Source organism: Macaca mulatta, chromosome 19 (assembly GCF_049350105.2).
Source record: "Macaca mulatta isolate MMU2019108-1 chromosome 19, T2T-MMU8v2.0, whole genome shotgun sequence".
Classification (NCBI taxonomy): domain Eukaryota; kingdom Metazoa; phylum Chordata; class Mammalia; order Primates; family Cercopithecidae; genus Macaca; species Macaca mulatta.
In genome coordinates this window covers 22,961,181-22,984,194 of record NC_133424.1, presented here as the reverse complement: position 1 = coordinate 22,984,194, position 23,014 = coordinate 22,961,181, and the positions used below count along the sequence as shown (strand labels likewise).

Sequence of the window (23,014 nt, the reverse complement as noted above, 5' to 3'; positions counted from 1 at the left end):
GAGTACACCTGCAGAGACACACATAGGTTCAAAATAAAGGGATGGAGGAAGATCTACCAAGCAAATGGAAAACAAAAAAAAGGCAGGGGTTGCAATCCTAGTCTCTGATAAAACAGACTTTAAACCAACAAAGATCAAAAGAGACAAAGAAGGCCATTACATAATGGTAAAGGGATCAATTCAACAAGAAGAGCGAATTATCCTAAATATATATGCACCCAATACAGGAGCACCCAGATTCATAAAGCAAATCCTTAGAGACTTACAAAGTGACTGAGACTCCCACACAATAATAATGGGAGAATTTAACATCCCACTGTCAACATAAGACAGATCAATGAGACAGAAAGTTAACAAGGATATCCAAGAATTGAACTCAGCTCTGCACCACGTGGACCTAATAGACATCTACAGAACTCTCCACCCCAAATCAACAGAATATACACTCTTCTCAGCACCATATCACACTTATTCCAAAATTGACCACATAGTTGGAAGTAAAGCACTCCTCAGCAAATGGAAAAGAACAGAAATTATAACAAACTGTCTCTCAGACCACAGTGCAATCAAACTAGAACTCAGGATTAAGAAATTCAAAAAAACCCACTCAACTACATGGAAACTGAACAACCTGCTCCTGAATGACTACTGGGTACATAACGAAATGAAGGCAGAAATAAAGATGTTCTTTGAAACCAATGAGAACAAAGATACAACATACCAGAATCTCTGGGACACATTTAAAGCAGTGTGTAGAGGGAAATTTATAGCACAAATTCCCATAAGAGAAAGCTGGAAAGATCTAAAATTGACACACTAACATCACAATTAAAAGAATTAGAGAAGCAAGAGCAAACACATTCCAAAGCTAGCAGAAGGCAAGAAATAACTAAGATCAGAGCAGAACTGAAGGAGATAGAGACATAAAAATCCTTCAAAAAAAATCAATGAATCCAGGAGCTGGTTTTTTGAAAAGATCAACAAAATTGATAGACCACTAGCAAGACTAATAAGAAAGAAAAGAGAGAAGAATCAAATAGATGCAATAAAAAATGATAAAGGGGATATCACCACCAATCCCATGGAAATACAAACTACCATCAGACAATACTATAAACACGCCTAAGCAAACAAACTAGAAAACCTTGAAGAAATGGATAAATTCCTGGACACATACACTCTCCCAAGACTAAACCAGGAAGAAGTTGAATCCCTGAAAAGACCAATCACAGGCTCTGAAATTGAGGCAGTAATTAATAGCCTACCAATCAAAAAAAGTCCAGGACCAGACGGATTCACAGCCAAATTCTACCAGAGGTACAAAATGGTACCATTCCTTCTGAAACTATTCCAATCAATAGAAAAAGAGGGAATCCTCCCTAACTCATTTTATGAGGCCAACATCATCCTGATACCAAAGCCTGGCAGAGGCACAACAAAAAAAAGAGAATTTTAGACCAATATCCCTGATGAACATCGATACAAAAATCCTCAATAAAATACTGGCAAACCGAACCCAGCAGCACATCAGAAGTCTTATCCACCATGATCAAGTGGGCTTCATCCATCCCTGAAATGTAAGGCTAGTTCAATATATGCAAATCAGTAAACGTAATCCAGCATATAAACAGAACCAAAGACAAAAACCACATGATTATCTCAATAGATGCAGAAAAGGCCTTTGACAAAATTCAACAGCCCTTCATGCTAAAAACTCTCAATAAATTTAACATTGATGTAACGTATTTCAAAATAATAAGAGCTATTTATGACAAACCTACAGCCAATATCATACTCAATGGGCAAAAACTGGAAGCATTCCCTTTGAAAACTGGCACAAGACAGGGATGCCCTCTCAGCACTCCTATTCAACATAGTGTTGGAAGTTCTGGCCAGGGCAATCAGCCAGGAGAAAGAAAAAAGGAGTATTCAGTTAGGAAAAGAGGAAGTCAAATTGTCCCTGTTTGCAGATGACATGATTGTATATTTAGAAAACCCCATCGTCTCAGCCCAAAATCTCCTTAAGCTGATAAGCAACGTCAGCAGAGTATCAGGATACAAAATCAATGTGCAAAAATTGCAAGCTTTCTTACAGACTAGTATCAGAGAAACAGAGCCAAGTCATGAGTGAACTCCCATTCACAATTGCTTCAAATAGAATAAAATACCTAGGAATCCAATTTACAAGGGATGTGAAGGACCTCTTCAAGGAGAACTACAAACCACTGCTCAATGAAATAAAAGAAGACACAAACAAATGGAAGAATATTCCATGCTCATGTATCAATATCATGAAAATGGCCATACTGCCCAAGGTAATTTATAGATTCAATGCCATCCCCATTAAGCTACAAATGATTTTCTTCACAGAATTGGAAAAAACTACTTTAAAGTTCATATGGAACCAAAAAAGAGCCCGTATTGCCAAGACAATCCTAAGCCAAAAGAACAAAGCTGGAAGCATCACAATAACTGACTTCAAACTATACTACAAGGCTACAGTAACCAAAACAGCATGGTGCTGCTACCAAAACAGAGACATAGAACAGTTGAACAGAACAGAACCCTCAGAAATAATACCACACATCTACAACCATCTGATCTTTGACAAACCTGACAAAAACAAGAAATGGGGAAAGGATTCCCTATTTAATAAATGGTGCTGGGAAAACTGGCTAGCCATAAGTAGAAAGCTGATACTGGATCCCTTCCTTATGCCTTATACAAAAATTAATTCAAGATGGACTGGAGACTTAAATGTTAGACCTAAAACCATAAAAAGCCTAGAAGAAAACCTAGGTAATACCATTCAGGACATAGGCATGGGCAAGGACTTCATGTCTAAAACACCAAAAGCAATGGCAACAAAAGCCACAATTGACAAATGGGATCTAATTAAAGAGCTTCTGCACAGCAAAAAAAAAAAAAAAAAAAAACTACCATCAGAGTGAACAGGCAACCTACAGAATAGGAGGAAAATTTTGCAATCTACTCATCTGACAAAGGGATAATATCCAGAACCTACAAAGAATTCAAACAAATTTACAAGAAGAAAACAAACAACCCCATAAAAAAGTGGGCAAAGGATATGAGCAGACACTTCTCAAAAGAAGACATTTATGCAGCCAACAGACACATGACAAAATGCTCATCATCCCTAGCCATCAGAGAAAAGGAAATCAAAATCACAAAGAGATACCATCTCACACCAGTTAGAATGACAATCATTAAAAAGTCAGGAAACAACAGGTGCTGGAGAGGATGTGGAGAAATAGGAACACTTTTTCACTGTCGGTGGGACTGTAAACTAGTTCAACCATTGGGGAAGACAGTGTGGTGATTCCTCAAGGATCTAGAACTAGAAATACCATTTGACCCAGCCATCCCATTACTGGGTATATACACAAAGGATTATAAATCATGCTGCTATAAAGACACATGCACACGTATGTTTATTGCAGCACTATTCACAATGGCAAGACTTGGAACCAACACAAATGTCCATCAATGACAGACTGGATTAAGAAAATGTGGCACATATACACTATGGAATACTATGTAGCCATAAAAAAGAATGAGTTCATTCCTTTGTAGAGACATGGATGCAGTTGGAAACCATCATTCTCAGCAAACTATCACAAGAACAGAAAACCAAACACTGCATGTTCTCACTCATAGATGGGAATTGAACAATGAGAACACTTGGACACAGGAAGGGAACATCACACACCAGGGCCTGTCGTGGGGTGGGGAGAGGGGGGAGGGATAGCATTAGGAGACATACCTAATGTAAATGATGAGTTAATGGGTGCAGCACACCAACATGGCACATGTATACATATATAACAAATCTGCACGTTGTGCACATGTACCCTAGAACATAAAGTATAATTAAAAAAGAAAAAATAATAAAATATAAAATGCATAACATAAATACTGTGCAATAGAATAAAAATGATGGAGTTGACCACAAAGGACAGCCAATGCTGTATTATAGCAATACAGAAAAATATATATCTACTGTCAGAAGAAGGTAACTTGAAGGATTTGAGAGATGTTCTCTAAGAATGTAAAAATATTTTCAGTTTTAGATTCTGTAATAAATGTTTCTTAAGCAGTTTTAATTTTCAAAAAAATTTGAGTGCATTCCTTGTCAGCTTAGTTTTCCTGAAGAATTTAAATATAATAGAGTAAAATAATACCTATTAAAAATAACTTTTCTGGCCGGGCGCGGTGGCTCAAGCCTGTAATCCCACCACTTTGGGAGGCCGAGACGGGCGGATCACGAGGTCAGGAGATCAAGACCATCCTGGCTAACACAGTGAAACCCCGTCTCTACTAAAAAATACAAAAAACTAGCCGGGCGAGGTAGCGGGCGCCTGTAGTCCCAGCTACACGGGAGGCTGAGGCAGGAGAATGGCGTAAACCCGGGAGGCGGAGCTTGCAGTGAGCCAAGATCCAGCCACTGCACTCCAGCCTGGGCGACAGAGCGAGACTCCGTCTCAAAAAAAAAAAAATAAATAAAAAAAAAAAAAATAAAAATAACTTTTCTGGTAATAGAGAAGTTTAATTTTTAGATTAAAAAAGTAAAATTTTACAAAATTATATGCAGACCAATTTAATCAGAAGCTACTTTGTTACAACTGTGAGAAATGACATAAAGATTCAACTTTTATGTCAGCTGGGAGAGAAAATGATTACTAAGGGCTAGAAAATTGGTTTCACTAATCAATGTTGATTTTTATTGTTATTTTGTCTCAAATTATGTTAATAACAAAGTAATGGCCTTGATCCAAAACAATTTTTAAAAACTTATATAGTATAAAATTAAAATGTTTCTAGAAATAAAAAAAGAGATATATAAATAAATAAGAAAAGAAAAAAAGTGGATTACTCACAATAGCTAAGTTATGAAATCAACCTAAGTGTCCATCAACAGGTGAATGAATTTTAAAAAGTGATATATTTACACAAGGCAATGCTATTTATTTCTTAAAAAGAAAGAAGTCTTGGAGGTGGGCTCAGCAGTCTGTGCCTTAGCAAGCCTTGCAGATATTCTGATGCAACCAAAGTTTGAGGGACACTGCAAAGGATAGTGTCCATATGATTGCTGGGTCACCCCACCTATCCTGAAAGTGAGGAACATCCCGAGTGAGACCAGTTAGCATATTGTAGCTCTTTCTCCGGCCACAACCAGAAAGTCTTTGCTTCCCCTTTGCCTTCCACCACGATGGGAAGTTTCCTGAAGCCTCTGTAGCTGTGCAAAACTAGAAAAAGATGCACACCCAAAAGCCTCATTTGAAACTTCCAGACAGAAACCAAGCATTTGGAAAGTCTCTTTGGACAGTTTTAAACACAATTGCAGAAAAGAAAGCAACCTTACTCAGTGAGATGATGATGAGAATGAAGACTTTTATGATGATCTACTTCCACTTAATAGTGACTTTACAATCCTTAACACTGCACTCAGCTACCAAGCCAATGAATAAGATTGTGCATCACAGTTGAAATCTGTTCTCCACTCCTTTTGTAGTTGTTCTGAATTGGGTACCAGAAGTCAATTGTCTCATTATTAACATAGCTTCTAAACTGATTCATTTTTGTGACACATAATGACTGTTAGTTGAGTTCTAGTTGTATGTTAAAAAATGCTGATAAAAAATATTTCTACAGAGACGACAGTCAATTAAAATTAACTGTGAGTTATGCTAGGAGCTATACTTAATTCATTTAGACTTTATTTGGTCATTTTAAAAATATATTTCAAAGAAGAAAAATTTTTTTAAAAAGTCTTTTTATTTTCAACAACATTGATGAACCTGGAAGACATTAGGTTAAGTGAAATAAGCCAGCACACACACAAAATAATAAAAAATTATCTCATTTCTATGTAGAGTATTAAAAATTCAAACTCACTCCAGGTGTGAAGTGGCGGCCTTGTGTGTGATCTTTCTGCCCTCCCCAAGTTTGTATTTTCGACATTAAAGTCTACTTCTTAACTAAAAGTTTTAAATTGGAAAATAAAAAAAACTCAAACTCATAAAAGCAAAGAGTAGAATGATGATTGCCTGAAGCTGGAGGTGGAGGAGATGGTGGTCAAAAGTAAAGAGTCTTTGCTACATCTCTTACCTTAACAAATAAGTTATTCTTCTCTTTTTTTAAATCACCAGGGAATTGAATTATTTCCTGAAGAATTACAACTGAAAGAATAACATATTTATTAAAGCAATGAAGGTTGTATACTGAAATTTCAGAGGCTTGGCAAAATAATATATATTCTGCTCAAATCACCATTTCCTTTTTTTTTTCTGATTAAGAGGACTTTTTCATGGTCTTTCAGGGATTATATTTTCGTTCACCTTCTATCTGCATTCTCTTTCTTCAGCCAATTGATTAAAAAAGAGATGCAGAGGCCGGGCGCGGTGGCTCAAGCCTGTAATCCCAGCACTTTGGGAGGCCGAGATGGGCGGATCACGAGGTCAGGAGATCGAGACCATCCTGGCTAATATGGTGAAACCCCGTCTCTACTAAAAATACAAAAAACTAGCCGGGCGAGGTGGTGGGCGCCTGTAGTCCCAGCTACTCGGGAGGCTGAGGCAGGAGAATGGCGTAAACCCGGGAGGCGGAGCTCACAGTGAGCTGAGATCCGGCCACTGCACTCCAGCCTGGGCGACAAAGCGAGACTCCATCTCAAAAAAAAAAAAAAAAAAAAAAAAGAGATGCAGAGAAGACACATTTTCTTCTCATCCACACATCACTTTCACTTGCTATTAGTCAAGGTGATTTGAGCTGAGAATAGCAGTTTTCTATCATGAAAGCAACTTCTCAGAAATAAACAACACTCGGAAACAAAACTATAAATCTTTCAACAAAAGCTAACGTATTTTAAGCAAAATAAGCATATGCAGCAATAATAAAATGCTTGTGGTAGAATGGATTTATTTTATTTCTATTGAGTTCAGATAAGATTTTACCAAAAGCTAGCAAATATAGAGCAGAAAAAAGAATACTTCTGAAACAAGAATATTGTAAATGAAGGTAATTTGTCAATAGAAATAAGAATATGACCTCAGGTTAATAATCTCATCTACAGTTGTACAACACCAAATGCTATTTTTTATTATAAACTGTATTTCATATAAGTATTCAATTTATATCATCCTCTTTCACTATTTCAATGCCTTCTCCACTTTGTATCAGTAGAAAACAGGTCAGCTGCTTCCAAGAAAGCAGGCAATGCTTTTCTTACTTTGATGATGATGAAGAGCACTTGTTTCGGTGATAAACCTGGTTGATTTTTTGTATTTAGTAGACAATGGTTTCACCTTGTTGGCCAGGTTGGTCTCAAACTCCTGACCTCAGGTGATCCATCCTCTTCAGCCTCCCAAAAGACTGAGATGACAGGCGTGAGCCACCACACTTGGCCCAGATTTATTCTTTTAGTCTGAAGTTGTCTTGGCTATTTGAACTCTTTAATTCTTTTGTATATATATTTAGAATCGTTTTTCTAATTCTATAAAAAAGCGTCATGGATAGTCTTGATAAAAACAGCACTTAATCTGTAGGTTGCTTTAGGCAGAATGACCATTTTAACTATATTATTTGAATCCATGAGCATCCAGTATTTTTCTATTTATTTGCATTCTCTCTCATTTCTTTCAGCATTGCAGTTCTTTGTAGAGATATTTTACCCCCTTGACTTAATGTATTTCTAGGTAATTTTTTTGTGTGTGGCTATTGTAAATAGAGCTCTTTTTAAAATTTTGTTCTGTTTATTATTGGCGTATAAAATTCTATGTATTTGTGTTGATTTTGTATTCTGAGATTTTTTTGAAGTCTTTAGACTTAGGAGTCTTTTGGTGAAATCCTTAAAGTATTCTAGGTAGAGAAATATATTATCAATAAAGATAATTTGACTTCCTTTGCTATTTGGATTCCTTTTATTTTTCTGGCTAGGACTCCATTACTATGTTCAGTAGGACTGTTTAGGATGGATATTCTCATCTTATTTTTATTCTTATGGAGAATGCATCTACTTTTTGCTTTTTTAGTATGTTTGTTAAGGATTGGTCATAGATGACTCTCATTCTTTTGAGGTATGTCTCATCAATCTCTAGTGTGTTGAGAATATTTTTGAGTCAATATTGGATTTTCTTGAATGCTTTCTCTGCCCCTACTGTGTTAATTAAATATTTTTTCTTTTAATTATCTTTACATGGTGAATCACACTTACTGACTTGCATATGATGAAACATCTTTGTATTTATGGAATAAAGCTCACATGATAGTAGCAAAATAACTTTGATTTGCTTTTGAATTCAGTTTGCTAGTATTTCATGGAGGATTATTGTTCCAATGTTCACCCAGAATATTGACCTGTAGTTTCCTTCGTTATGTTTTCACTAGATTTTAGTTTCACATAATTCACTGATTTCATGCAATTAGGTTGAAATGCCACCTTGATTTTTTGGAATACTCAGTAGGATTAGGACCAGCTTATCTTTGTATATGTAGTAAAATATGGCTGTGGTTTCATATGATCCAGGGCTTTTTATGGTTAGTAGTTTTATTATTACTTATTCAATGTCATTACACATTTTACATTTTTGCTCTGTTAAAGACTTCTGTTATTTTCTGTCAATATTGGGAAGTTTTGTATATCCAGGAGTTTATCTATTTTCTCTAAATTTTCTACTTTGCATGCATGTTCACAGAAGTCTCTGAAGATATTTTTAAATCTATGTATAATCAGATGTGATTTCTCATCTCTAACATTTAAATAAATGCCGAATAAGAGTTTAACAAAATTCGACATTTCTTCATAAATTTCTGAAAAAAGGAGGTATAGGACAAATGAACCTCAAGCCAATAATTGCCACATATAACACACACATACACACAAAAAGCACAGCTAATAACATACTAAACAGGGAAATCTTGTAAGCTTTTACTCTAAGAGCAGACAAAAATGCCCACTTTCTTCAGTCTTATTAAACATAGTACTAACTATCCAAGAAAGAAAAATTAGAAAATAAAAATCAAAGCACTGAGATTAGAAAAAATGTTAAATTATTCCGGTGTAATTTTTATTTCTATACATAATTTTAAGTAAATGAAAGCCTAAGACATTACTAAAAATTAGTAGGACTAATAAATGTATTAAACTTGCAGAATACAAAAGCAACAAGTGTCAGTAGAATTTCTATACATTGACAACTATCATTAAATGAAATTAAAGAAATTAAACACAATTGGAAAAATATTAATCATAAAATGGCGTTACTAATATTGTTAAACATCTGTATTATACAAAATGATGTACGGCTATAATGCAACCTCTACCGAAATACCAGTGACATAATTAACAAATTTTAAAAAATACATCTAAAATTTATAGGGTACCACAAAAGGCCCTGAATAGCCAAAGTAATCAAGCAATAGAAAAAGTGAAGGTATCTGACTTTGAGATATACTAAAAAGCTATAGTTAAAAAAAAAAAAAAAAAGTGTGTGGTACCTGAATTAAAACACACAAGCGAGTAGAGAAGAAAGAGGAAACCAGAAATATATTGATGTATTTACAGCCATCTGATTTTTAAATAATGGTGGCAATTTCTTAGGGAAAAGGCAGCATCTTCAATAAATGGTGTTGAGAAACTTTATATCCACATATACAAGAATATAATAAGACCCTCAACTAATACCATATATAAATAAATTCGATACTTAAATAAAATAAAAACACAAAATAAATTAGATACTTAAAATAAAAACACAAAATAAATTAGATACTTAAATATAAGATCTAAAACTCTGAAACTACTATAAACAACATAGATTGAAAGCCCTGTAACACTGGTTGGGCAGTGACTTTTAAAATTTGACTTCAAATCCCAAGGAGCAAATTGAAAACACAGATAAATCAGATTATTTTAAATTTAAAAACTGCTGCACGGAATATAATACAATCAACAGGATGAGGAAACCAAAAAATGGAAGAAAATATTTGCAAATCATAAATGTGATAAGGGATTAATATCAAAACTACATAACAAAATCAAATGACTATACAACAAAAAACAAATAACTATTAAAAATGAGAAAAAGGCTTAAATATTTTTCAGAAAAAGACATACATACGGCCAACAGATATATTAAAAACATGCTCAACGTCAATTATTATCAAGGAAAGGCAAGCAAAAAAAAGAACTATGAGATACCAACTCACTTCTGTTAGAAGGACTCTAAGAAGAAAAAGTGTTGGTAGAATTCTGAAGAAAAGAAAATGCTTGCACACTATTTGTTTGAATGTAAGTGAGGACAGCCATTATGAAAAACAAAATAGTTTTCTTAAAAAACTTAAAAATCAAACTACCATATAACAATTGCACCACTGTATATCCAAAACAAATGAAATTAGAATGAAGAAACATTTGCACTTCTAGGTTGTTTGCAGCACTCTTCACGTGTAAAATATATAAAATCAACAGTTCAACATCCAATGAGTAAATAAAGGCAATGTGGTAGATATACACAATGGAATAATATTCATCTTTAAACAACAAAAATTCTATTATTTTCAATCACATGGATTACCCTGGAGGACATTATATTAGTTGAAATAAGGGAAGCACAGAAAGATTAATGTCTCATGATTTCACTTACACATGGATTCTAAAAAAGTTAATCTCATCGATGTAGAGTAAACTGGTGACCACCAAATGCCAAGGTATTTAGAAGAAATGGGGGGATTGAAAGATGCCTGTCAAATAATACATAATTATACTTGGATAAAAGAAATAATTTCAAGAGACTTATTGTACAGCATGATGACTATAGTTCATAATGTATTTGTATTTTTGAAAAATGTTTAAAATTTCATGTTGTCTAACCATAAAAATGTTAACAATATAAGATAAAGTATTAATTACCTAGTTCTAAGCATTTGACAATGTATATATATACTTCAAAATGTTGTTTAATGAAATACACGTTTTATTTGTCAAGTTAAGAATAACAATGTTTCAAATACTGTCTGTCTCTTTGCTGTTTTCTCATTTGTCAGTCATAACCACAGGAACTTTGATGTTTAACAGTATGTTCTGAACCCAGCACAGTACATGGGAGAAGTCAAAGACTTTAGGACTTTTATTTTAAGCTTGGGGCACCTGAAGTTATTGGTGCTTATGGGAATAGTATGAAAGACACGAAAAGGGCAGGCTTGCTTATGCTCACATGATTGGCCACTGTGTGATCACAGTAAACTGGTTTGCATGCAAACTAACAGGAAATGTTTTAATCCAAAAGCTGCCATTATCTCCAAACGTTTTCAGAGAAAATCATCTAGGAGATCACTACAGTTAGGTGACTAAGAATATAAACTGTAGACTAAACTTCAACCACTAAAACATTTCTTTAAAAAATGAGTGATAAATTTCTCCAAATTGTAGTATCAATATAGAAAATAAGTATTATTCCAAATTTACAGCAGTTATTTTATTGTTTTGCAGTCTTTAACATTCACACTTTAAATAGAGGATTTTGCATGGAAATGTAAGTTGTTCTGTAAGTACATCCTAAATAACTAAATTTAAAATTGCTCACTATTAATTCTCTTAAAAATTTAATTTTTATATGTATGTTCTAGCAAATTACATATTTGCCACACTTTGTATAAAAGCCTAACATTTTTCTTTTACAAAGAAACACCATGATGATTTAATCCTCTCTTCGGTAGACAATGTATGTCTTTTATGTTAATTAGCCAATCTTAAAGTTATATTTATAAGCAAACTTTCCAGTCAAAACCAATTTTTCAGTGCATTAAAAAATACCAATGTCCTCCTTAAAACCTACAACATACCGTGTGAAACCACATGGCAGGAAAACAACAGTGAGAAAACTGTAGTCGTAACACAGAAAAAGAAGGTCTGTGATGCATATATGGTTTGAATGCACATAAAAGGATAAAACTTAGATAATTAGGACATGAATGAAGCATTTCTCTTTAAATTCAGCAAGATTCAGCTTTGCAGCCTGGAAAAAATGTTCTCACATGAAGAATAAATGTTATTTCTTTGCAATTGGTATTTTCCATCTCTGACTTGAAGTTACAAACTAACTTTAGCAGGAATATTTATGACTAATTATGGAGCATCTGTTATACACTGAACACCATCATGTTTGTTTGCCACATTTATATATAAAAGCATCCACATGACTTATGAAGCTTCCCTAGTACTTACTGAAACAAATTGACTCAATAAATAAAATTTACTTATGTCACTTATAAAAAGTTAAGGGAATAATTAAAGAAAAGTAAGCTTATATAGGGTTCTAGAAGCTAATGGAATGTTTTAACTAAATAAAATGTAATAATACACAAATTGTGGAATTACTTCTAAAAATAATTTTGTGTGCATGATGAAATTTTATAAAAATTATTCTTATAACTACAAATGAGCTCAGATAATAAATACTTCATAAACTATAAAAAAAAAAAAAAACAGGAAACAAAAAGATTATGGGTCTAGGCCGGGCATGGTGGCTTACACCTGTAATCCCAGCACTTTGGGAGGCTGAGATGGCTGGATCACCTGAGGTCAGGAGTTCGAGACAAACCTGGCCAACATGGTGAAACCCCATCTCTACGCAAAATGCAAAAATTAGCCAGGTGTGGTGGCACATGCCTGTAATCCAAGTTACTCGGGAGGCTGAGGCAGGAGAATCATTTGAGCCCAGGAGGCGGATGTTGCAGTGACCCAAGACCATGCTATCGCACTCGTGCCTGGGCAACAAGAAGGAAACTTGGTCTCAGGAAAAAAAAAAAAAAAAAAAATTATGGGTCTAGAATGAGTATCATGCAAGTAAAAACAGAAAATTTGCATGGAAAGATTCTAAATCATAAGCTATAAGACAGTGTAATAAACTGAATACAAAGCAGAGTATACATTTGCTTTTAGCATTTTTGAGGATTTTTGTTTTCTAGTAAATTAGACATCTTGTTAAAATGCTTTGCTTTGTTTCAATATTGCCCTTTACTTCTGAAAACAGTTACAAACTTATACTCAAACACCCTTGCTCCTTAAACCTAAGTTATATCTTTAGACTAATACATGTGTATATTTAACTGTATGTAAGTCAAAACTAAAACTCCATTATGTGCTCTCAGGCAGAGGCCACATGTTCAAAAAATACATAATAAAGTTTTGAAAATTATTCAGGACTCAGAAATATATTGATTTTATTTATGTTTATATATAATTTTTATGATACCATAAAAACAACCATGTAGTCAATAACAATTTAACTGTACAATTTAGAGTAACTAAGACTGTAGAATTGAATTGTTTGTAATACAAAACATAAAAGCCAGAGGTTATAGGTACCTTATCACAACGTGATTGTTATATATTGTATGACTGTACCAAAATATACCATATATGACATAAATATATACACATATTATGTACACACAAAAACTAAGGGCCGGGCGCGGTGGCTCAAGCCTGTAATCCCAGCACTTTGGGAGGCCGAGACGGGCGGATCACGAGGTCAGGAGATCGAGACCATCCTGGCTGACACGGTGAAACCCCATCTCTACTAAAAAATAAGAAAACTTAGCCGGGCGAGGTGGTGGGTGCCTGTAGTCCCAGCTACTCGGGAGGCTGAGGCAGGAGAATGGCGTAAACCCGGGAGGTGGAGCTTGCAGTGAGCTGAGATCCGGCCACTGCACTCCAGCCTGGGCGACAGAGCGAGACTCTGTCTCAAAAAAAAAAAAAAAAAAAAAAAAAAACTAAGAAAAATAAATTTAAATATAAAAAAAATTAACCCACAGGAACCATATTCTTTCACTTATTTGCAGTTTAAAGCCACTGAAAAAGAATACTAGAAATGTTAGTCTATTATGTTACCAAATAGTGTATTGTTACCATCTTTTAAATACACCCTTGAGTAACGTGGAATAGGTTACAATTAGTGGCATAATAACACTTTGCTGAATGTATAACAGTGTTTAACATGTCATCAATGTTCAATTAAAAAATTAACACACAATTTAAAACTTTAAAACTGTAGTTTTATCACATAAAAGTACATTTAGTAAAATGACATACTAATTATTTTGATTTAATTTTAACTATAAGTAATGGCCGGGTGCGGTGGCTCAAGCCTGTAATCCCAGCACTTTGGGAGGCCGAGACGGGCGGATCACGAGATCAGGAGATCGAGACCATCCTGGCTAACACGGTGAAACCCCGTCTCTACTAAAAATACAAAAAACTAGCCGGGCGTGGTGGCGGGCGCCTGTAGTCTCAGCTACTCGGGAGGCTGAGGCGGGAGAATGGCATGAACCCGGGAGGCGGAGCTTGCAGTGAGCCGAGATCACGCCACTGCACTCCAGCCTGGGAGACACAGCGAGACTCCGTCTCAAAAAAAAAAAAAAAAAAAAAAAAACTATAAGAACAATTTTCTCTCATAATAATGTATTAGAATATTACTTAGGGCTGGGTGCAGTGGCTAACACCTATAATCACAGCACTTTGGGAAGCCAAAGCAGGCAGATCACTTGAGGTCAAAAGTTCAAGACCAGCCTGGTCAACATGGTGAAACCTTCCTTTACTAAAACACAAAAATTAGTTGGATGTGGTCATGGGTACCTGTAATCTCAGCTACTTGGGAGGCAGAGACAGGAGCATAGCTTGAACCTGGGAGGAGGTGCTTATAATGAGCCGAGATTATGCCACTGCACTCCAGCCTGGGCAACAGAACGAGATTCCCTCTCAAAAAAAAAAACAAAAAAAAAGAATATTACTCTGAACGCCTACCTCATACATCACTCAATTCTATAAGTTAACCACAAATAGCTTTTCTACTTAGATTTTCATCATGCATCTTACATTTTAATGTCCTCAGTCATCCATAAGAAAGGTAATAAATAATGACCACCTAATAAAAGTCTCCCAAATCTTTGATGCAGAAAGAATTGATCACAGGCTTTTACATGTGGAAACAACAGAAACGATGAAATAGCATGAAGTAATTAAAGAGTTGAATTCCATCAGTATTCAGTTTCCAAATAAGCTGTTTTTGTTTTTTGTTTTTTGTTTTTTTTTGTCTTTTGAGACAGAGTCTCGCTCTGTCACCCAGGCTGCAATGCAGTGGCAACATCTCAGCTCACTGCAACTTCTGACTCCCAGGTTCAAGTGATTCTCATGCCTCAGCCTCCCAAGTAGCTGGGACTACAGGTGTGCACTACCATGCTTTGCTAATATTTGTATTTCTTTTTAGTAGACATGGGATTTCACCATGTTGGCCAGGCTGGTCTTCAACTCAGGTGATCTGCCCACCTCAGCATCCCAAAGTGTTGGCCTTACAGGTGTAAGCCACTGTGTCTGGCAAAAAAAAAATCTATATTTTCAGGACAAAAGTATACTTTAAATGAAATTATAACTCTTCAAAGATCTACTTCTTTTAAAGTTACTTACAAATAATTTTTCTTTTTATCAACTTTAGTTTTGAATTTTTTCCTATACTCAGCAATCTGAGTAAGTGTAATGTCTGAAGTTTGAGAGACAGGTATTTCTAGTGTGGATTCTCTTTACTTAATTTTGGATTAAATTTTTAAAATATTTACTGTATCTGCAAAAATATATTTTAGTATAGACTTTTGTGTTTTATAATCTGTAGTTTTTTTAAAAATGTTTTTCCAAATTCATTAAATTTGCAGGGTTATTCTTCAATATAAATTCCCTGATGTTGAGCAAAGTTGGAACAACTACCTCAGGGTTTTCCTGTAGTACAAAATGTGTACAATAAAACCTGTGATACAAGTAAAGGTACTACAATCCTCTTTATATTTGTAATGTGTTTCCTCAAAATAAATATTCTTCTGGAATTTAAGGGCTTATATTTTCTGAAAGATCTATTGACACCAATTGCACTTTTAACGCTTTTATTTAGTATGAACTCTCTGATATTGACTAAGATGTGAGAAGATATTAATGATTTTTTTTTCCAGACAGAGTTTCCCTCTGTTGCCCAGGCTAGTATAAATGCTTTCCTTTGCAAAAAGGCATGAGCATTGGTTAAATGTTTTGCCACATTGTTCACACTAGTTTTCTCCAATATGAGTTATCTTACCTACAATCAAGTGTGACAGCCATTTGAAGGCTTTGTCACATTCTTCACATTTCTAGGATTTCTCACCAGTATGATTTCTTTTATACTCAGAAAAGTTTCAGGTGTTGCCAGAAGCACTGTCACATCTTTCAGGTTTGTAGTTTCTCTCTAGTATGAATTAGCCTGTGTCTGTTAAGAATTGAGGATCTGTTAGAGGCTTTCCCACATTCTTCACATGTGTATGGTTTCTGTCCAGTATGAGTTGTCTTATATGTGGTAAGCCTTAAGGACTGGTTAAAGGCTTTGCCACATTCCACACAATTGTAGGAATTCCCTCCAGTATGAATTACCTTATGTTTAGTAAGGATTGAGGAAGAGTTAAAAAATCTGCCACGTTCTTCACATTTGTAGGGTTTCCCTTCTGTATAAATTCCCTTATGTTCAGTAAGGGTTGAGAACTAATTGAAAGCTTTGCCACATTTTTCACATTTGTAGGGTTTTTCCTCCCGTATGAATTCTCTTATGAGTAGTAAGGTGTGAGGATTGGTTGAACTCTTTGCCACATTCTTCACATTTATAGAATTTCTTTCCAGTATGAATTTTGTTATGTTTATTGAAGACTGAGACCCAGCTAAAGGCTTTGCCACATTCTTCACATTTGTAGGGTTTCTCTCCAGCATGAATTCTCTTGTGTTCACTAAGGCTTGAGGGCCAGCTGAAGGCTTTTCCACATTCTTCACATTTGTAGGGTTTCTCTCCAGTATGAATTACCTTATGTTTAGTAAGGGTTGAGAAGTTACCATAGGCTTTGCCACATTCTTCACATTTGTGGGTTTCTCTCCAGTATGAATTCTCTTATGTTCTGTAAGGTTTGAGGACTGGTAGAAAGCTTTGCCACATTCTTCACATTTATAGGGTTTCTCTCCAGTATGAATTGTCTTGTGTGCAGTAAGGGTTGAGGCCTTACTAAAGGCTTTGCCACATTCTTCCCATTTGTAGGGTTTCTCTCCAGTATGAATTATCTTATGTTTAGTAAGGGCTGAGAAGTTAACATAGGCTGTGCCACATTCTTCACATTTGTAGGGTTTCTCTCCAGTATGAATTCTCTTATGTTCACTAAGTCTTCAGGACCAGATGAAGGCTTTGCCACATTCTTCACATTTGTAGGGTTTCTCTCCAGTATGAATTACCTTATGTTTAGTAAGGGTTGAGAAGTTACCATAGGCTTTGCCACATTCTTCACATTTGTAGGGTTTCTCTCTAGTATGAATTCTCTTATGTTCCGTAAGGTTTGAGGACCGGTTGAAAGCTTTGCCACATTCTTCACATTTGTAGGGTTTCTCTCCAGTATGAATTCTCTTATGTTCACTAAGTCTTGAGGACCGGTTGAAAGCTTTGCCACATTCTTCACATTTGTAGGGTTTCTCTCCAGCATGACTTCTCTTATGTTCAGTAAGGCTTGAGGGCCAGCTGAAGGCTTTTCCACATTCTTCACATTTGTAGGGTTTCTCTCTAGTATGAATTACCTTATGTTTAGTAAGGGTTGAGAAGTTACCATAGGCTTTGCCACATTCTTCACATTTGTAGGGTTTCTCTCCAGTATGAATTCTCTTATGTACCGTAAGACTTGAGGACCAGTTGAAAGCTTTGCCACATTCTTCACATTTGTAGGGTTTCTCTCCAGTATGAATTCTCTTATGTTCCGTAAGACTTGAGAACCGGTTGAAAGCTTTGCCACATTCTTCACAGTTGTAGGGTTTCTCTCCAGCATGAATTACCTTATGCCTGGTAAGGGTTGAGGCCTTACTAAAGGCTTTGCCACATTCTTCACATTTGTAAGGTTTCTCTCCAGTATGAATTCTCTTATAATAAGTAAGGGTTGAGGACCAGTTAAAGGCTTTGCCATCTTCTTCACATTTGTAGGAATTTTCTCTGGTATAAATTCTTTTATGTCGACATAGGTGTGAACGCATGCAAAATGATCTGACATATTCCTTACATTTCAAAAGCTTCTTTCTAGTATGCCTTATCTTAAGTCTTTTTGAATTTGAACATTTATGAAAGACGTTTACATATTTGCCACATTGAAATACTTTGCTCTGTGTAGTTGTCAAACTCTGGTTAAGCTTATTATAACCTTTTTTGTGCACCTTACACTCATCCACATTGGTACAACCAATTTTTAACTGTAAATTCTCAGGTCCACATTTTTCACATCTTCTCAATATCACTTTTCGGAGAGAATCTTCTATGCCCTGCTCTGGACAAAGGTGTTGAGCAAAATGAGAACATATAACTGAAAAGAAATAAAAATAACAAATTAGTCCACTTATTAGATAAATACAGTTTCCAAATCTAACCTATAAAATTATTCAAACTACATAAGTAAGATTACATTGCAATATGACACAGGCCCTAATTCTTCACAGACATATAAATGTAATGAAAACATACAGACCAAAATACATATGTGGATAATTTATACATGAGTTAGGTGTGTACAGTGTCTGAATTAAACCCAATGCAAAGAACCACATAGAAAAAAAGAAAAGTTTGTTACATTTACCCATTACAACTCTTTCTGCTCCTCAGTATTACCTAGTCCCTTCAGAAGTAAATTGTAACTTCTGGCTTTTTTTTAAAGGAAAGTAAAATATTGGCATGTACAATTTAATTTCTGTCTTCTACTGGCCTTTCCACACACTGGTTTCTGTCTCCCATGACATAAATTGCTGAAATCAATGATGGTATACTTTCATTTTGAGTCTGCTGAGACCAAAGGTAAATACACTGCAGCAGAGCACTGCAGTGCTGCAGAGACAGAACAGGTGTACCAGGTAATTACTTTTCAGGAGAAACATAATCTCTTTAAACTAAAAGTAAGCACAAAATTTCAGACAACACAAATCTGAAGAACATGTTTGACAGACCCACACAATCTCTAGTCAAGACCATTGCTTTCTGACTATGCCAGGACAAAGCTACATTAATAAATTTTGTGACAGGTAACCTTTCTAAATGTCCAAATCTCAAAGATTACATACAATCTATACAAAATAGGGCAACATAATCCCACCAAAAATATTATTAAAATTTCAGAAAGAAACCACTAAAAATTTATATACTAATTTTAAAAATGGAATAATAATGCATGAAACAGGAACACAAAAGACTATAAAAAGTTAGAAAAATGAGGATAAGAACAAAAATATCTAAATTGTGGTGATAAAAATACAAAAATAAATAATTGAAAGATTCCAAAATTAAGAAAAACTATGTAAAAATAAAAAAGCTCAAAAAGCAAATTACGATACACACAAATACATTTATAACAAAAACATATTTATAATCACAATTTCAATAGTTACAGACAAAAAGAGAATTTTGGGAGCTGCAAGATAAAAGTGATTTGCAAAGAGTCTTATGACATGGTTAGACGAATTGCTAACAGGAGGAACCAGTTTAGAGAAGAACATAAATGACCTGATGGAGATGAAAAACACAGCATGAGAACTTCGTGAAGCATGCACAAGTATCAATAGCTGAATCGATAAAGCAGAAGAAAGGAGATCAGAGATTGAAGATCAACTGAATGAAATAAAGCAAGAAGACAAGATTAGAGAAAAAAGAATAAAAAGAAATGAACAAAGCCTCCAAGAAATATGGGACTATGTGAAAAGACCAAATCTACGTTTGATTAGGGTACCTGAAAGTGACAGGGAGAATGGAATCAAGTTGGAAAACACTCTTCAAAATATCATCCAGGAAAATGTCCCCAACCTAGCAAGACAGGCCAACATTCAAATTCAGGAAATACAGAGAACACCACAAAGATACTCCTTGAGAAGAGCAACCCCAAGGCACATAATTGCCAGATTCACCAAGGTTGAAATGAAAAAAATGTTGAGGGCAGCCAGAGAGAAAGGTCGGGTTATCCACAAATGGAAGCCCATCAGACTAACAGTGGATCTCTCTGTAGAAACCCTACAAGCCAGAAGAGAGTGGGGAGCCAATATTCAGCATTCTTGAAGAAAGGAATTTTCAACTCACAATTTCATATCCAGTCAAACTAAGTTTCATAAGTGAAGGAGAAATAAAATCCTTTACAGACAAGCAAATGCTGAGAGACTTTGTCACCACCAGGCCTGCCTTACAACAACTCCTAAAGGAAGCACTAAACACACAAAGGAACAACTGGTACCAGCCCCTGCAAAAACATACCAAATTGTAAAGACCATCGACACTATGAAGAAACTGCATCAACTAATGGGCAAAATAACCAGCTAGCATCATAATGACATAACAATATTAACCTTAAATACAAGGGCTAAATGCTCCAATTAAAAGACACAGACTGGCAAATTGAATAAAGAGTCAAGATCCATCTAAGTGCTGTATTTCAGTCTATATGTGCAAAGACACATATAGACTCAAAATAAATGGATGGAGGAATATTTACCAAGCAAATGGAAAGAAAAAAAAAATCCGGGGTTGCAATCCCAGTCTCTGATAAAACAGACGTTAAACCAATAAAGATCAAAAGAGACAAAGATGGGCATTACATAATGGTAAAGGGGTCAATGCAACAACAAGAGATAACTATCCTAAATATATATGCACCCAATACAGGAGCACCTAGAATCATAAAGCAAGTTCTTAGGGACCTACAAAGAGACATAGATTCCCACACTATAACAGTGGGAGACTTTAACATCCCACTGTCAATATTAGCCTGATCAATGAGACAGAAAACTAACAAGGATATTCAGGAGGTGAACTCAACTCTGGACCAAGCAGACCTAATAGACATCTACAGAACTCTTTGCCACAAATCAACAGAATACACATTCTTCTCAGCACCGCATCGCACTTATTCTAAAACTGACCACATAATTGGAAGCAAAACACTCCTCAGCAAATGTAAAAGAATGGAAATCATAACAGTCTCTCAGACCACTGCAATCAAATTAGAACTCAGGATTAAGAAACTCACTAAAAATCGCACAACTACATGGAAACTGAACAACCTGCTCCTGAATGACTACAGGGTCAATAATTAAATGAAAGTAGAACTTAAAAAGTTCTTTGAAACCAATGAGAACAAAGACACAAAATACCAGAATCTCTGGGACTATGACAAAGCAATGTCTAGAGGAAAATTTACAGCACTAAATGCCCACAAGAGAAAGCAAGAAAGATCTAAAATAGACATGCTAAAATCACAATTAAAAGAACTAGAGAAGCAAGAACAAACAAATTCAAACCCTAGCAGAAGATAACAAATAACTAAGAGCAGAACAGAAGGAGAGAGCGACAAAAAAAAAAAAAAACCCTCAAAAAATAAAAATAAAATAAATCCTGAAGAGGCCAATAACAAGTTCTGAAACTGAGGCAGTAATTATTAGCCTACCAATAGAAAATGTCCAGAACCTGATGGATTCACAGCTGAACTCTGCCAGAGGTACAAAGACGAGCTGACCTATTCTTTCTGAAACTATTCCAAACAATAGAAAAAGAGGGAAGCCTCCCTAACTCATTTTATGAGGCCAGCATCATCCTGATACAAAAACCTGGCAGAGACACAACAACAGCAAAAAAATTTCAAGCCAATATCCCTGATGAACATGGATGTAAAAATCCTCAATAAAATACTGGCAAACTGAATACAGCAGCACATCAAAAAGCTTATCTACCATGATCAAGTTGGCTTCATCCCTGAGATGCAAGGGTGGTTCAACATAGGCAAATCAATAAACATAATCCATCACATAAACAGAACCAATGACAAAAACCACATGATTATCTCAATAGATGCAGAAAAGGCCTTCGATAAATTTCAACACCCCATTCGTCCTAAAAACTCAATAAACTAGGAATTGATGGAACATATCTCAAAATAATAAGGGCTATTTATGACAAACCCACAGACAATATCATACTGAATGGGCAAAAACCAGAAGCATTCCCTTTGAAAACCTGCACAAGACAAGGAGGTGAGGAGGATTAATTTAACTTGGAAGTGCTATGTCTGGTGAACGATTTAATGTACTATGTACTGTAAATGAACAATAGGTTAGTTGATATTCGGGTTGTGATGCTTGAGCTTTGAGTCTTGTTGTTATGTGTTACAGTTGATTGATCTATTAGAGTGCTTGCTTGTAAGCATGTTGTGGGACTGTGTTTAGTAAGTATGTAAGAATATGTGCTATGTACAGTTAAACATATAGAGTACTATATAGTATTCATGTTGGCTAACAGTAATGCACGATTTACATAAAAGTTTATTGAAATGTTTAATACTTAAGTTGCATTTAAAGCTTGCATACCATAAAAGACAGAAAGTAGTTCAAGTTAGAATGCCAGTTTTGGGTGTTGGTGGTGAAGTTAAGTACTTTCTTTCTGAGTTGCCCTAGGGAAAAGTTTTCCATTTTCAGTTTACAAGACTGGTGTATTTATTTATACTACGGGGGCAGGTTCATTTGAGCAGGTTGTTTTCAATTAGGGAGGCAAGTGGTATTAAAACTAGAATTGTGGTGAAATGTATTACGGATGCTACTTGTCCAATAGTCATAAAGGGTTAGCTTATTGGTTGACTTCCGATTCAGGTAAGAGTTAGTAGAATTGTGATTAGGAGTCAAAATAGGAACTGGCTGAGTGGGCGGAATGCCATACTTTGTTGTTTGGATTTGTGGAGAGTGGGTATGAATAATAAGATAAGGATTGATAGGAGGAGTGCTAACACCCCTCCTAGTTTATTAGGAATGGATCGTAGAATTGCATATGCGAATAAGAAGTATCATTCTGGTTTAATGTGTGGAGGCGTGCTTAGGGGGTTGGCTGGGATGTAGTTGTTTGGATCGCTTAGAAGGTCAGGCGTGAATAATACTAATGTTATT

The 23,014-nt window shown here is 35.3% G+C and overlaps 1 protein-coding gene and 1 pseudogene across 1 annotated transcript in view; both read right to left on the bottom strand.

Moving 5' to 3' along the window:
- Nucleotides 1-5,124: 5,124 nt before the first annotated feature.
- LOC106995638 (zinc finger protein 728-like) overlaps nt 5,125-23,014 on the bottom strand; it is a 56,687-nt gene continuing 38,797 nt past the window's right edge. Inside the window, exons 4-5 of the mRNA XM_077979898.1 lie at nt 18,325-18,414; nt 5,125-5,267 (exon numbers count right to left, since the gene is read on the bottom strand). Of these exons, the coding sequence (XP_077836024.1) occupies nt 5,125-5,267; nt 18,325-18,414 (233 nt within the window). The remainder of the gene's footprint in view (nt 5,268-18,324; nt 18,415-23,014) is intronic.
- On the bottom strand, nt 17,028-18,091 carry LOC144336789 (uncharacterized; annotated as a pseudogene).